The 16,071-nt window shown below is 54.0% G+C and overlaps 1 protein-coding gene across 1 annotated transcript; it reads right to left on the bottom strand.

The window, feature by feature from the left end:
- Positions 1-746: 746 nt before the first annotated feature.
- Ehd2 (EH domain containing 2) lies at positions 747-14,894 on the bottom strand. The gene is made up of 5 exons (XM_051207851.1): positions 14,437-14,894; positions 13,901-13,998; positions 8,676-9,088; positions 3,344-3,508; positions 747-1,672 (listed from the first exon to the last, which is right to left on the bottom strand). Exons 1-5 carry the CDS (start codon positions 14,838-14,840, stop codon positions 1,121-1,123), a joined length of 1,632 nt encoding a protein of 543 aa, XP_051063808.1. The 5' UTR covers positions 14,841-14,894; the 3' UTR covers positions 747-1,120.
- Positions 14,895-16,071: the final 1,177 nt, after the last annotated feature.

The following is a 16,071-nucleotide window of genomic DNA, read 5'->3' as shown; positions in this document are numbered from 1 at the left end:
GGGTTTCCAGCCCCTTCCAGCTGCCCCCCATCTTCATGGTCCCACCAGGGGTGGTAGAGACAAGGCGCCGGGGTCCATTTAGGGTGGAGGAAAGGCTATAGCACCAAGAATTTCCAATCTCCCAGAATATCTGTGAAAACCTGGGCTTCCGCAAAGCGCCTGTCAACCCCCCCCCCCCGGGCCTCTGTCTTTGGTGGGGAATCTATTTAAATATGACCTAAAGGTAGAGCGAGGCCACTACCATGGCCCCCAACCCCTGCGTAATGCTGAGGGTATTAGGGGCACTGGGCACAGGATGGAAGCTTGGAGTTTTTCTGTCTGCTGAAGAATCTTTGTGAAAAGGGTGTGGTCAGAATTCAAGGATTTGTGGGAAGGAGAGTAAAAGAAGGAGGGTTCCTTATGAGGAAAGAGGAGGTCAGGTGTCCCCCTCTGAGCCCCCAGTGGTCCTGTGACCTGTAGACATAATGGAGTAGGGAACCCTAGCATGGCTGAATGAAAGTAGCTGCTTAACCTATAAAAAGGGGACAAGGGGTCTTGCTGGTGTCGGTGTTTGTGTGACTGTGCAGAAGCCACACTCCTGAGAGTCAGTTTCCACGAGGGCCCAGCATGCAGTAAGTGCTCAATAAATATCTGGGTGGGGCCGTGGACGTAGCTCAGTTGATAGAGTGCTTGCCTCGCATGCAGAAGGCCCTGGGTTCACATCCCAGCACTGCATAAACCAGGGAGATGAAATATGCAGGCCATCCTCAGCTGCATAGGAAGTTCAAGGGTAACCTGGGTTATCTGAGACACTGTTTCAAAAAGTAAAGGGGAAAGGGGCTATATATGAATAATGGATGGATGCCCGTGTGTTTCCCTATGATAAGCCCTTGTGTATGTGAGCGTGGAGGTGTGAAGGCCGGGACAGATAAGGTTTGGTCCCTCCCCCTGGTCCTCTGTAAATGCTTAGACTGAATGCTGTGGAGGAGTAGCGACACCCCCCAAGTCCTTACAGCCAGGCAGGGTGGGCAGGCAGGGTGAGTGGGCCAGAGCAGGGATCTGCGTGTAGCCGTGTAGCCAACTGGAGCTGGGGAGCCACAGCAGGGCAAAGTGGGAGGGAGGGCCAGCAATCGCGGCTGTCTCACTCAGCAGAGCCCTTCTGGCGTCGCTTGGAAGGTGGCACCAGGCGGCGGGGCAGGTTGGTGGGCAGCCCGTGGCCCTCGAGCTTGGCCTCGATGAGGTGGCTGGCCAGGGCGAACTCCTCATCATCCAGCATGCCGTCTCGGTCGACGTCGCTCAGCTTCCAGATCCTCCCCAGCACGGAGTTGGGAAGCTTGGTGCCTACCATCCAGGTTTTGGCCTTAGAACCACTCAGCTTGCCGTCAGCAGGCGCCAAGTTGTAGAAGATTTCATCGTATTTGGACTTGTCCTTGGTCACCACCCACTCGGCATCGTCTTCTGAGCCCTCCTCACCATCCTCCAGTGCCTCATCAGGGCCCCGCTCCACAAAGGGGCCCATGTGGGTGCCCTCAAACGCACCGCCCTGCACACCAGCCTCAACACTCTCCAGCTCCTCCTGCCGAAGCAGCGGCATGAGCTTGGCAATGTCCCGTGTCAGCATCTCGTCCAGAGCCTCCAACAGCTTAGGCTTCAGCGAGTGGAACTTGGTGAAGTCATGTGCCATCAACAGCTCCTGGAAGAAGGAACAGAGAAGCCGAGAAGTCAGGGGGCATCATCGCCATGCCACGCCCACAGTTCCTAACTGGGAATTCTAGGCAGGAGCTCTATCACTGAACCACGCCCCCAGCCCCTCACTGGGGGATTCTAGACAGGGGCTCTACCACTGAGCCACGCTCCAGCCCCTCACTGGGGGATTCTAGACAGGGGCTCTATCATTGAGCCACACCCAAGCCCCTCACTGGGGGATTCTAGACAGGGGCTCTATCATTGAACCACACCCTCAAACCCTCACTGGGGTATTCCAGGCAGGTACTCTATCACTAATGAGCCCAATCCTGTTTTACCTTTTCCCCCCACTTTGAGCCAACGGGTCTCGTGTAACTCAGTCTATCCTCTAACTCACTGTAAGAAAGGATGGCCTAGGATCTCTGTGAGGCTAAGGCTACACAAAGAAATCCTGTCTCTAAAAGCAAACAAAAAAGAAAGGATGGCCTCGACGTTCTGATCTTCCTGCCTTCACTTTACAAGTGGTATCACAAGCATGTACCACCAAGGCTCTTTCACTTACGTTTTTACTGTTTGAGACATGGTGCCTATAAGGTGCCTTTAATACTGGCCTTCAACTTGTCATGTTTCTGCCTCAGCTTCTAGAGTAACTGGGACAACAGGTCTGTATGAACAGGCTCAGTTAACAGCCTCAAGTTTGACCTTAAGACCGGGGTAGGAGGCTAGCAGGGGCTAGTTAGTTTCTGCCTTTGTGGGCATGACCTGTGCCCATTTTTGCTTGGTCAGCCCTGCCCTGCCCACCTCCAGGCCTCTGCATCCAGCCCATGTGGTCCCATCTAACCTAGTACTTTCCCCAACACTGGCAATCCTGGGCCTATACATGGGAAGGGGCTGCTGCCATCTCCCGGTATGTGACAGTCTAGTCTACTCTGGGACTAACTGCGTAGCTTATGCTGGCCTAAACTCACAGCAATCCCCTGGATCAGCCTCTGGACTGCAGATATGCAGCCACTGTCCTATCTTTGTCCCTTATTTACTTATGTATTTATGCTTTAGATTTATTTTGGCCAGGTGATGGTGACCCACACATTTAGTCCCAGCACTCGGGAGGCAGAGGCAGGTGGATCTCTGTGAGTTTGAGATCAGCCTGGTCTACAGAGTGAATTCCAGGAAGCCAGGGCTTATAGATGGTTGTGAGCTGCCATGTGGGTGCAAGGAAAGGAACCCAGGCCCCCTGCAAGGGCAGTCAGTGCTCTTAAGCTCTGAGCCATCCCCATCCGCCCAGTACCCACCCACCCCCACCTTCTTGTTGGCTGGGAGGCAGACACAATGATTGGAGTTCCTGCAGCCATTAACACCATGGACAAGCATGGGAAATAGAAACATAGCAGGCTCCTGACTTCCTAAGCACCAAGTTGTCCTTCCACCCTGAGTATATCTAGGCCCCTAAAGGGAAAGAAACCAACTTCCATGTTAACTATTATGGGTTTTCTTCCCACTCCGTTACCCTAACTCATAAAGCCGGGTTCCCCTGGATGGAAACGCCACCCAGTCCTCCAGCCTCCCAGGCTTGCTCTTGGGACCCACAGGTGCCTCTCACCAACACCCTGCCACCCTGTCTGGAGCAGACACACACACACACACACACACACACACACACACACACACACACACACACCTGCATCTTCTGGCAGTCAGGAAAGTCCCCAGGGGAGATGTGGTGCTCGAGCTGGATCTTTGCGAAGATGACAGGCAACTTGAGGATCAGCTGCTTCTTTTTGTTTTCCTTCCCGAACACCGAAGGCATCTCTTTCTTCAGGTAGCTGATGATGTAAGCGTGTACCTGTAGAAGGGCATTCGCATCTAAGCCTGCAGCAGTCACCAGGAGGAGATGGGGATGGGGGGGTGGGTGGCACTGGGCAGGGCCTGGGAACACCTGGTCTTCCTGCCTCCCCGTCCTGAGTACTGGGATGCTGGGGTGGCAAGTGTGAGTCACTATGCAGGCTTTTCTTTATTTTCTTTTTTTGAGACAGACAGGGTTTCTCTGTAGTTTTGGAGCCTTTACTGGAACTCGCTCTTGCAGAGCAGGCTGGTCTGAACTCACAGAGATCCACCTGCCTCTGCCTCCCGAGTGCTGGGAAGATTGCACTGTATACCCCAGGCTGGATTCAAACTCACAGCCATCCTCCTGCGTCAGCCTCTTTAATACTGAGATTGCAGCTGTAAGCCCCTATGCCTGGCTGGTACCCCCTTCTCTAATATGTTACAGGCAGGTGAACCCCACTGTCCCATCTAGTGGGGTTCAACCTAAGCTCCCCTCTCTGCTAAACCCATCTCAGCCACTCCCAGCTTTAAGCTCCTGCAAGCTGGCCTCACCCAAATACCAGCCCAGATCTGGGACTTGCCTATCTCCTGTCACATTCCTACCGGGCTTCACAGCCTGATGCCCTCCAAGGCACTCGGGCTTAGCCCAGAGTGAGTTGCCCTTAGCTGTGCCTAGCTCCACAAAGGGATGTCCAAGCTCCCTCTGTCCACCCCACGGAAACCAGAAACTGGACACTTTGGCTTCTTACGTAGTCCAGCTGGACTCAAACTAGCAATCCCCCTGCCTCCACCTCCCAAATGGCTGAGGTTAGAAAGACCTCCATTTGTTGTTTGCATTTAAAATCTTTTAAATGTGTCTGGGTGTTTTGTGTCTGAGCACCGTGTGTGTACAGTGCCCACAGAGACCTGAAGAGGCATCAGATTCACTGGGACTAGCGTTAGAGATGGTTGTAAGCAGTCACATGGGTGCTGGGAACCAAACCTGGATCCTCTGGAAGAACAGCTAGAACTCTTAACTGCTGAGCATCCCTCCAGTCACCCCCTGGACAATTCTCAAGAGCCCCACCGCCCTCCCGCAGCTTCACCCACACACTGTCCCATCTCTCCCCTCCATATGCTGCTTACCAGCGTTCCTCAGTGACCAGCACACCAACCTTTCGCCCCCCACCCCCCGACCCAGGGCCTTTGCATGTGACTGTGCTCTCTACTGGGAGCTCTGTCCCACATCTCCCCCACTGACTGTGAAAACCAACTGTCATTATCACTGCCATCTGCCTATCTCCGGCCCTTCTGCCTCCTTCACAGCTGAACTGGATTCATCATTATTTTATCTGACCATTCTGTTTCCTTCCTTCAAACTACAAGCTCTGCCAGGTCAGGCCTTGTCTGTTTCCTCTGTCCACAGTCCCGGGACAGTATGCACAGTGTCACTCAGGAAATTGTTGTGGGATAAACCACTGAACTTGAGAACCTTTGAGCCACCTTCTCATGAGTTATTGAGAAATAAATGAGGAGGGCAGAATGATGACTCCAGGCATGCCTGCTGATCGTAGGCAGCTCCAGCATTGAATATTCATATTCAGATGAAGATAAAATGAGGCTGGGGATGGGCAGGGGTAAAGGCATTTGCCGCCAACCCTGAGCTGGGTGCCTGGGAGCCACGTGGTGGAAGGAGGGACCTGACCTACGCTGTCTTCTGGCTTCACTATATAGAATGTGGCATGCGGATGGATGCACGGAATTACATCCTGCTCACACACAATAAAACAAGCACCAAGAGTTATGAAAGAATCAACTCTTCCCCGATCCCAGCCACGAGCATTACAGCCTTCTAGAATCACCCCTTCCAGTGGCTTACACTTCCAGCAAAGGGCAGATCCAGAACAGTCGGTCCATACCCTGCCTTGTACAGATACGAAACTGAGCTAATGGGGTGCGTTATGGAGAATCCATAAGGAGCAGCTCCTTGGCCTTTTATAAGGCTAGCATCAAATACATTTTCTGACAGTCCTTAACAGCCTCAAGCCGCCGGAGGAGAGCATTCAAGGGAGGTTAAAAACGTGCGTGCTGTTATTGGTGACTGGACCAAGTGTGTCTGGGTCATTGTGAGGGGTGTGTGGGCGAGGATGTGCCACGAAGTGGGCTGGCATAATGAAGTTTGGTCAGAGACAACCCTGAAGATGAGGATCCTGGGCACTGGGAAACTAAGCATGAGCTTGCAGGAGCAGAGGGAAGCCCAGCCTACGGTTCTGAGAGGCTAATCAGAGTAGGGGTGTGATCAGGACGAAAGTGTGATCTCTACCGGGCGTCAGTAGAGAAGATTCATGGTCCAACAGAGAAAACTCACTAAGGAAGAGCAGCAGGGTTTGCAGAGAAAGGCAGGCCAATGGGGAAGATAGGATTTGAGATAGCTGGTCACTAGGGAGGATGGGTGCCTGCCAGGGAGGGCCTGTAGGGATTTAGCCAGTGAGAATGACCCAGTGGGAAGGAGGTGTAGCCTCCTAGAGTGAGTTAATGGGGAGGCTTTTGACCTGAGAGGTCAAATACGGATGGGCGTAGCGTGAAGATTGGGAGGGTGTGGCCTGTTTGGGAGAGTCAACTGTGGCTGGCTGTGCCCGTGGGTCAATGAAGAGGGGCGTGACATAGGGGAACCGACCAATGTGAAGAGGTATTGCCTGAGAGGGCGGGCAATGGGAGAGGCGTGGCTCTTTCGCTACTCCAGGGGAGTGGCCCAATGAAGAGGGGCGTGGTCTGGGAGGACCATGGCTGGGGGCGGGTCCCGCCGAGGCAGGCGGGAGCACTGATGGCTTTTCCAGAGAGGAAATATGGGAAGGTGGCAGGAAGAGATAAGGGTACTGCTTGGGCTGGGCCGGGGAGCAGGTCGGACTCCGGGGTTTGTCCCGGGTTTCCGGAGCCACCTCCAGCCTGGCTAGGGCGCCAGGTGTCCGGCCCGGCCCCTTGGTCTCTGTGCGGCAGAGGCCCAGGTTTGGCTTCTGCTTCCCGGCGAGGACTGCGGGTGAGCCAGGGGGTACTGAGAAAGAGAGAGGGAGGGGTGGATAGAAAGAGAAGACTAGAAAAGAGTATGAACAAGAGAAGAGAACTGGGAAAGGAAGAGTTTGATGGGGACACGCTGACTAAAGGGCAGCCCTGGCCTGGAATAGATGCCTTGGGTACCCGGTACTCCCTTCTAAAGAGAATTCCTGCGGTGGGTTTGGAAGTGGTGATTCACTCCTCTCCAGCTCCTTTAAACCACACCTTGGATGCCTCTACCACCTAGAACCTTCGTGGCCTCTTCTGCCAGCTTCCTGCCTTCCTCCACCCTGGCGGCCTCCCCTGTGAATGTTCCATTCCATCTCTGGCTCTGAAAGCAAAGCCCTTGCTTGCCCTCCTCTTCCTCTCTGAGGCGCAGCCTGAAACACGCTGTGTCCTCCAGCCCCCTCAGTCCTTCCTAAACCTGAATCCGCTCTCTAGAAGTGCAACCCTGTCATCCTGCTCCAAACCTTTCCCTGTCTCCCTGGTGCCCTTAAAACAAAGCAATCCTCATTCTCACCATATTCTCCTCCTGACTCCACCCCTGAGACTAGACCTTGCTTGGCTATGACAGCTGTGGAATGGGTCTGTCTCACACACACACACACACACACACACACACACACACACACACAAAGGGCGTGTCCTAAGTCTGCCCCGGAGCATTCAGACCTAGAGCCCCACTGGGAAAAGCAAGAATAAAGCCTTGGCCATTGCTGCATCCCCAGCATGCCCCAGCAGAAGGCTAGGCACAGAGGTGACTTTGTTCAAGCTGACGTTCATTCATTCCATAAATATTTACAGAGCAATTCAGTCCCAGGAGCTAGGGACACTCGATGAAGGAATTCTAAGATGCCAGGTTCTGCAGAGCTTGAGTACAGAGACAGTAAACAGGGGGCCTCTGACAGGCTTGCACGAGGTGAGGACACTGAAGGGGTCACAACAGGGTAGAGGTACATCTGAAGTAGGAATGCTCATTAAGAGACAGGCACCTGTGGAGATGGTGGTGGCGCTCGCCTTTAATCCCAGCCCTCAGGAGGCAGAGGCAGACAGATCTCTGTGAGTTCAAGGCCAGCCTGGTCTACAAAGTGAGTTCCAGGTCAGCTAGGGCTACACAGAGAAACCCTGTCTTGAAAAACCAGAGAGAGAGAGAGAGAGAGAGAGAGAGAGAGAGAGCGAGCTTCCTGAGAAGGTGACATTTGAGTGAGCTACATGGACAGTCAGGGGAAGGGAAGGTTGCCAGGAAGAGCAAACAGTGAGCACAAAGGCCCTGAAGTAGGACTGAGGGCCAGCATGCAGTGCGATGGCGATGGTTGATGGACAGGAAGTGGGAGGTGGGCAGGCAGGGAAGGAGTGAGCAACGGTGGTTGACTGAATGAGAAAGACTCTCAAAGGCTCATATATTTGACTACTTGATTCCCCAGTTTATAGAACCATAGATTAAGAGGGTGGGTTTTGAGGGCCACACTAGGAAGTTTGCTCTCTTGGTGCCTTGTGCTGGCAAAAGCTCTCAGCTATTGCTGCAGCACCCTGCCTGCCTGCCTGCCTGCCTGCCTGCCTGCCTGCCTGCCTGCCTGCTGCCTGAGGCTCCACTCCCCACCATGATGGTCATGGACTCTAACCCTCTGGAACCATGAGCCCCAATAACTTTATAAGTCGCCTCGGTTATGGTGTCCCTTCACGGCTATAGAAAAGTAACCAAGACAGCCACCGAGAGACCTCAGCTTTTGTTCAGTGTGATGGAAGGAGGAAGAAGAGGTTGGCGATAGACTAGACAGACAGGGAAATATGAACCCAGGGCAATGGTGGAAAAGGGACCCTCCGCACAGGACTCCCTCCTGCATTCCACGCTGCACCAGACCAACCCATCAGGACAATTAACTAACCTGGGAGCTAGCTAGGTGGTGCCTAGCTAACTGCACAAGTAGAGAAGAAAGAAAAGGTTGTCCCACATCTTCAAGGCCTCCCCAACTTAGGCCTCCTGTGACTCCATCAATTCTCCACAGCCTCCCGAAGTCCTCCCCAGTTCCCCTAAGTCCTCCCTAGCCTCCTTCAGTCCTCCAGCAGCCTCTTGACTTCTTTCCATCTCCTGATCTCCCTTTCAATCCTCCCTCAACTTCCCCAAGTCCTCCCGGCCCTCAGCCTGCCCTGCTCACCCGCACCAGCCGTGCTCTCTTCACTAGGTCATTGAGCTTGCGCAACGCCGCGTGGCGCGGTAGACCTTGGATATCACGGAAGAGGTCTTGTTCCTCCAGCTCGAAGAGATGCCTGTTGTCCGGCACAAGGAGCGGCTGGGACCAGAAGGAGCCGATGTAGACGCGCAGGACCTCGGGCGTGCCCACCACTTTGCCCAGCGCCCACATGAGCGCCCCGTAGACACGCATCAGCTGCTGCGTCTCCACCATGTCCGCCTTGTTGAGTACCACGCGGATCTTGTCCTCGTGGCCCCGCAAGGCACCGATGGCCTCTGAGAACTCATCGGAAATCTCCAGCTTGTGGGCGTCAAAGAGCAGGATGATGAGGTCCACGCGCTCGGCAAACCAGCGCAGGACAGCTGGGAAGTCATAGCCTGCAGCAGGCAGAGAACAAGGGCCACAAGAAGTCACATTCTCACACCCCACACATCAGCAACCATTCTTTTGAGCTGACACTGGATGGCACAAATGGTCAGATCGCTAACTATGCAATTCCTATGTATGCCAAATATCTCGGAGCCTCTACGTGTATAACTGCCACTTTTCAGGACCCAGATTTTGCGCCAGCCAGACCCTCAAGCTATCTGGTTTCCTGGTGATGAAGCAACCATGCCTCCCTCTCCCCTTTTTACCACCCCACCCTCCACCCCTCCACCCTCCTGGCTCCCACATTCATTCATTCATTCATTCATTCATTCCTTAGGCAGACATTAGGGATTTGTTTTGACATAGATATATTTTTTGGCAGTTAAAAAAATCCTGAAGCGTGGGGCTTCTGGGATGGTTCAGAGTGTAAAGGTGCAGCCACCATGCCCAACGACCTGAGGTGGGCCTGCAGTTTTCCTCTGACCTCCACTCATGGACCCTCCTACACCCATAAAACGTAGTAACAATACTTTCAAATGCTAAAGTTGGGAGCTGGAGAGGTGGGTTAAAAGAGCACACCGCTCCCCCAGAAGACCCCAGTTCTCAGTTGAATGCAGCTCCCACAGCAGGTGGCTTACACCCTGCTGTAACTCCAGTTCCAGGGGAGAAGGTTCCAACGTCCTCTTCTGGCCTCCTTGAGCACCTACGTTCCCTGAACACATTCACACTTGCACACATATGCACACGATTTTTATTCATACCTAAAACATTTGTTTTTGTCACTTAATGTGTGTGGGGGCACCTGAAGAGGCCAGAATAGAGTGTCACACGGATGCCCTGCAGCTGGAATGGTAGGTGGTTGTGAACCATTGAGAAATGAACGAGGGTCCGCTGCATGAACAGCACGCGCGCCTGACCATCGAGAGCCATCACTCTAGCACCTGCAGAGTTTTCAAAGATCCTAAAGTGGCAGGAGATGGCGTTGTACACCTTGGATCCCAGCACTCAGCCAGTCTGGTCTACGCAGTGAGTTCCAGGACAGCCAGGGCTACATACTGAGACCCTGCCTCAAAGGAAACTCATAAAATGGTCTTAAAGTGGCCCCTAGTAATTATGAGCCCACTCCCAGCACTGAATGTGCCCCTGTCACCAGGGACCTTCCCAGGGACTTGTATGTGCCAGCAATTGAGTGACAAGAGGTCAAACTGCTAGTGTGTGTGTGTGTGTGTGTGTTTATGTCTATGTGTCTGTGTATGTCACTGTGTATATGTGTCTTTCTTTGTTTCTTTCTTTTTTTTTTTTTTCTTTTTTCTTTCTTACTTTTTCAAGACATTCCTTTTCTCATCTTTATTGAGGAAAGCTCTGGAGAGCTTTGGAGAGCTGAGAAGACTGTAAGACCCACCCACCCCTGACCTGGCTGGCAATCAGGAATCCCTGCCCTGTCCCCATGTACTGTGTGATATTAGGAAGTAGCTTAAACTTCTGAACTTGCCTGTCCCAAAAAAAAAAAAAAAAAAAAAATTATTAAAAAAACAACAATCACAATTGGTCCTGTCTCATAGACAGACAAACTAAAGGTTGACAACTGAGCTCATCTATGAAAAAAGCTGAAGATGGGTGTGTATCATTGTGCCCACGAAGGGGTAGAGTAGCTCCTGACAACTATACCCCTAGAAAATTATTAGAGAATAAAACAAGGTGCCAGGAGCAGAACAAATGTTGGACAAATGTTAGCCATGGGCCACCAGACACACAGGGCTGACTCAGGACTCATCTTTACCTTCCTGCTCCATGCAGGAGCAGGCTGAGGCAACCTCAGCTCTGTCCTTACAGTTTGGGGACAAATGTGTCCCCACAGTAGTCAAGTTAGAATGTGGGTGTCCTGGAAACCATAAAGAGTCAGGGGGTGGGGTTGCCTGACCTGGCCTAAGTATAGATCAAGGAGAACTTTTCGGAGGAGGGGTTTTAGAACCAGCAGCTGCCAGGATAAGGGGCCATCACTGATGTCCTGACTTGAGTTCAGGGGTATAACCGACTCATCTATCTCACAGAACACCAGTAGGCAGGCAATTTATGTCCCCGTTGTCCATCGGAGGAAACTGAGACCCATAAGCAGTGCAGGCACAAAGCAGCAGGACAGAGGTCACCTCAGCAGCTGTAGCCGCCTGTTCACCCAGCACCCTCACCCCAACGTGGGCCCAGGAGGCAGCCTGCTCCTTGCTGATGGGAGGGGAAGGGGCAGGGATGCTGTTCTGGGGGAAGGAAAGGCCTAGGTCACTGCAGGGGCAGCAGTTAGGCCTCTCCTCCCTCCCTAGCATCTACATACACCCTGGCCTGGATTTGGAAAGTCTGTCTCATGGGGCTTGAGAAGGAAGGGGGGGGATGGAAAGAGGGAGGGGAGAGGGAGGCAGGGAGGTTGAGTCAGTGTGGGAATGGAGACGTGGCAGAGAGACAAGATGTCCACCCAAGGAAAACATTCCTGGTTAGCCATCACCCAGGCACTATTTGCTCTTTGCAGCTAACGTAACCCTTCTCAGAAGTTCCTAGGGTTTTCTCCCTATTTGCAGGTGGGAAACTGAGGCATGGAGGTAAGCCATTACAGTTTCAGGGAAGGAGGCCTGGTGTGCTGGTGCATGCCGGTCATCTCAGTATGAGAGCAGCTGAGGCAGGAAGATTGCTGGGGGCCCATTTGGAATATAGAGTGAGTTCCAGACCAGCCTCAATTACAGAGCAAAGACTCTGTAAAAAAAAAAAAAAAAAAAAAGCAAGGAAAAAAGATTATCAGAGCCCAGTCTGGAGGTGTGCTAATGAGACAATGAAGGTAACAATCACATCAGGGCAAGCATCTCCAGACAGCCACACCTATGTCAATGCACACTCAGATTTGCACACCCACCTCCAAACAGCTGGATGCACTAGAGCCTCCTGCAGCCAGACCCAGGCTCCCAGAAACATACAGCTGCACAGATGTGCATGCCACCCATGGTCATAAAGGTGCCTGGAGCCCACATGGCATCACAGATTCAGGAATCAGTACACACTTCCCCATAGAGGTTTGTGTGGCAGACATTACTGTGACGTCCAGGCTGGCCTCCAACTGGTCACAATCCTCCTGCCTCAGCCTTCCCAGCACTGGGACGACAGATGTGCCCTGCCACACAAGCCCTCTCTCGTAATGATGCACCTCTCAAGATGCACAGTCAAATAGACACACACACACACACCTGCATAGAGTCACACACAAGAGCTGGGGGCGTGGCTCAGTGGTAGAGCCCCTGCCTAGAATCCCCCAGTGAGGGGCTGGGGGCGTGGCTCAGCGGTGGAGCCCCTGCCTAGAATCCTCCATCGAGGGGCGGGGGACATGGCATGCTTGCCTACTATGTGTAAGGCACCAATACTGCAATAAAACAACCTCACAAGATCCCTCCATGTTGTCCTGTGCCACACCTCTCAGAATCACATAAAATCACAACTAGTCGCAATTTGAGTTACACAGCCCCACGGAGCCAGCCACTTGCACACTTCGGTCAATTAATACAACTTCAGAGTCATGACCTCCATGTCACACCCGTGGGCACACCCCACCGCAGACGTTCCATACTTCCCGGGGATTGACCAGTTCTCCCCACCCCGCAAGTCCCCCTGGACCGACAGGGTCCACCTCCTATGTCTCCAGGGCCAGAGGAAGGGGATCCCCATCCCCACCCCCCTCATCATCTCCTGCGGAAGCTGGGGCTCTGGGCTCCCTCCATCATTTAGGCCCAGCCCATGGGTTAGGCACACCAGGAATTCCTCCTCCCCCTGCTCCTCCACCTCCAGCTGCCACTTCTGCAGCTGCCTCCTGTGTTTCTCCCTCGGGGCTGCTCTGCTGGACAGCGGCCAGGGGGACTGGCACTTTGGGAGCCAGAGCTCTGCCCTGGCCCCGCCTTCTGCCCGGTCTTGGGTCCCCTCTGCCCCACACTGTTGCCTCCTTTGCCCCAATTCTCTGGCCCAGGCCTAGAGATGGGGGTGGTGGCAGGGACAGACACTGAGCCTGTGGGCCCGGATGCCAGGGTGGGGGAGATGTTAGGGAGGGGCCTAGGGTAGGAGTGGGGCTCACAGGCTGGGCAGGGTGGGAAGGGACAGGCTCACTGGAGGCCCTGCTGGAATTTACCCCCCGCCGCTCCCCCTGCACAGCTGTTTATAAATTCCAGGCCCCGGCCTTGGCCCCCACCCAGATTCTCCTCAGCCCCATCTGTGGCCCAGCCTCCAAGCCAGGAGCTCAGAGGAGCAAGCATGGAGCCCAGGGCCTCCCTGCCCAGTCCTGTCTCTTCCTGGGACTCTCTAAGCAGCTCCTGTCCCCCACCCCCAGTCTCTGGCCCTCTTCATCTCTCCTTTTCCATCCTCCTAGCCCGCCCAGACATGTGGCTCCTGCTTGCTCACGTGTTCACCCGTGCCTACCCTGCCCTCCCCACCCCCACCCCACCCCCAGCACCAGTAGAAGGAATGGAATGACAGCCTCCTCTGTCTCCATTTGCCCACAGAGGGGCATTCGAAGGAGACCCCAGCCTCCTCTGTTAATGCTAGAGATGCAGGTCTGGCTCATCTCCTGAAGACCCTGGAGCCCGGGCCCAGCCTCCTCCCTCACACCGGCTTTCAGGTTTCCTCCATAGGCCCGTGCGCGCACGCGCACGCGCACACACACACACACACACACACACACACACACACACTCACCGCCGGCTTTCAGGTTTCCTCCATAGGCCTGTGCGCGCACGCGCACGCGCACGCGCACACGCACACACACACACACACACACACACACACACACACACACTCACCGCGGCTCACTCTCTGTTTGGCACCAGACAGGATACCCGGTGTGTCGATGATACTGATGCTCTCCAGGACCTGGTTGGGGAGCTGGGCACACATAAACCTGGGGGCGGGTGGAGAAAGGAGGTCAGGGGTCAATGTAAAGAAGGGCAGAAAGAGAAAAGGAGGGGCACCAAGGGTACCACAGAGAGAGAGGCAGGTGCAGAGGGCAGAAGTCCTAGAAAGAAGGAAGCTCAGAGGGAACATGAGATCTATACAAATCCAGATCTGTGTCTGGGGATATGCCGACTCACCGCTGTGACCCTGGGTTACCTTCATTTTCCAGACGAATATGAGAGGCAGAGAGGGGTTAAATCTCTCGACCAAGGCTGCCCAGCATTCAGCAGCGGAGGCACAATTGGGACCCCGGCTCCCATAGGGAAAGTAGCAGACGGAGGGAAAGAAGTAGGCAGAAAGATGAGAATCAGAGCTGAGATGAACAGAAACATTCCGGGACAGAGGATGTCCCTCGCGCCCCCCTCCTGGCTGGCAGCTGCCACACCTGTTGAGGAACGTGTTTCCAAAAGGATTAAGTTTGCGGAAGGGCTTCTCCGGGTCCACAACGAGAGCGTTGCCGGGCACGGTGCCCTCTGTCTCGCCGTGCATGACAGCCACGAAGCAGTCGGTAGTGGGCTCTGGACCCACACGGGAGCCGGGGACCTCCTGCTCCAGAAGGTACTGGATGAAGCTGGTTTTGCCCGTGCTATACTGGCCGGCCACCAGCACCATAGGTTTGCCGTCGAAGTCGGCATCTTCGAGGGCTGGTGAATGGAAAGCCCCGAAGCGGTAATGCTCCTCCAGGGGCAAAAGTTTTGTGCGGTACAACTCCTTGAGGGATGAGGTCACAGTGTGGATGGCCTCAGGTTGCTGGCCCCGAGCTCCGCCCTTCTTCAACCAGCTGAACATGGTGACTTCGACGCCTACAGGGTCAACCAAGGAGCTTGCTGGGTGGAGAGTTTACCTGCAGGAGGACAAGGAGACATAATGGGAGGCCAATAAGGAATGGCTAGAGACGGATGGACCCGGAGCAACGGAACCCAGTGATGGGAAGAGGGAGAGGTGTAGTCTGGAGACTAACAGTGGTATGGTTCAAGAAGTGGGACAGAAAACTGAAGGAAAGCAAGGGAAAGGAAGGAAACTGCTTGGGGGCTGGGGGTGGGCAAATGCATCCCTGAGCTGGATATGGATGAATCGGTCCCTTAATACCAGCTTGGGAAGCCGAGGCAGGAAAATCAGTTCCAAGCAGGCCTGGGCAAGGTGTAAGACCCTATCTCAAAAGAGCCACACCCAAAGAAACTCTTTCCCAAATCCATTCATCACACATCCATCGTTGGACGTATTTTCACTACATCTTGCAGGTGCCCAAGAAAGGAGCCATGGAGGCCAGTTGCCACCCCAGCTGAGGATCTGGGCACCCAACGGTTAATTATACCTGCAAAATTCCAGGCATGGGGGGCAGGCATGGGAAACTGATCACAGGGTCAACAAGGGTCAGGGCAAGGGCGGCTTTTGAGCTTCTTCATGGAGGACAGCCACGACAAAGGTCTTGGGCAGAGGATGATGTGTGCAAAGGCCCAAGGCATCAAAGGGTCTTGGGTGCTGGGAGCTGAGAACTGTCTGACGGGGACACAAAACCAGAAGGATGAGAAATGAGGCTGCAGAGGCTAACTTGGTGCACCCAGCTCATGAGAAGCCTTGGACACGAGAAACATGATAAGTATAAGCTAGACACTGGGACAGTTAATGTTTGGGGTGTGATGCTAGAATGGAACCCAGAACCTTGAGCATGCTAGACCAACACAATACTGCTAAGTTACATACTTGAGCCCCTCACTGGGGGATTCTAGGCAGGGGCTCTACCACTGAGCCACGCCCCCAGCCCCTCACTTGGGGATTCTAGGCAGGGGCTCTACCACTGAGCCACGCCCCTCACCCCTCACTGGGGGATTCTAGACAGGGGCTCTACAGTTGGGTCTATCATTATCCCTACTTCAAGGCTTCTCTTTTTTAGACCGTGTCTCGTGTATTCCCTGATGGACCTGAACTCACTATGTAGCTGAGGATGATCTCAAACTTCTGATCTCCCTGACTCTACCTCCCCTAGCACTGAGATTACAGATACACGTGGGCACGCCCA

This window comes from Phodopus roborovskii, unplaced genomic scaffold (genome assembly GCF_943737965.1).
Source record: "Phodopus roborovskii unplaced genomic scaffold, PHOROB, whole genome shotgun sequence".
In the NCBI taxonomy this organism is placed as follows: Eukaryota; Metazoa; Chordata; class Mammalia; order Rodentia; family Cricetidae; genus Phodopus; species Phodopus roborovskii.
The sequence above is the reverse complement of the archived record's forward strand: the minus strand, read 5'-3'. Positions and strand labels throughout refer to the sequence as shown.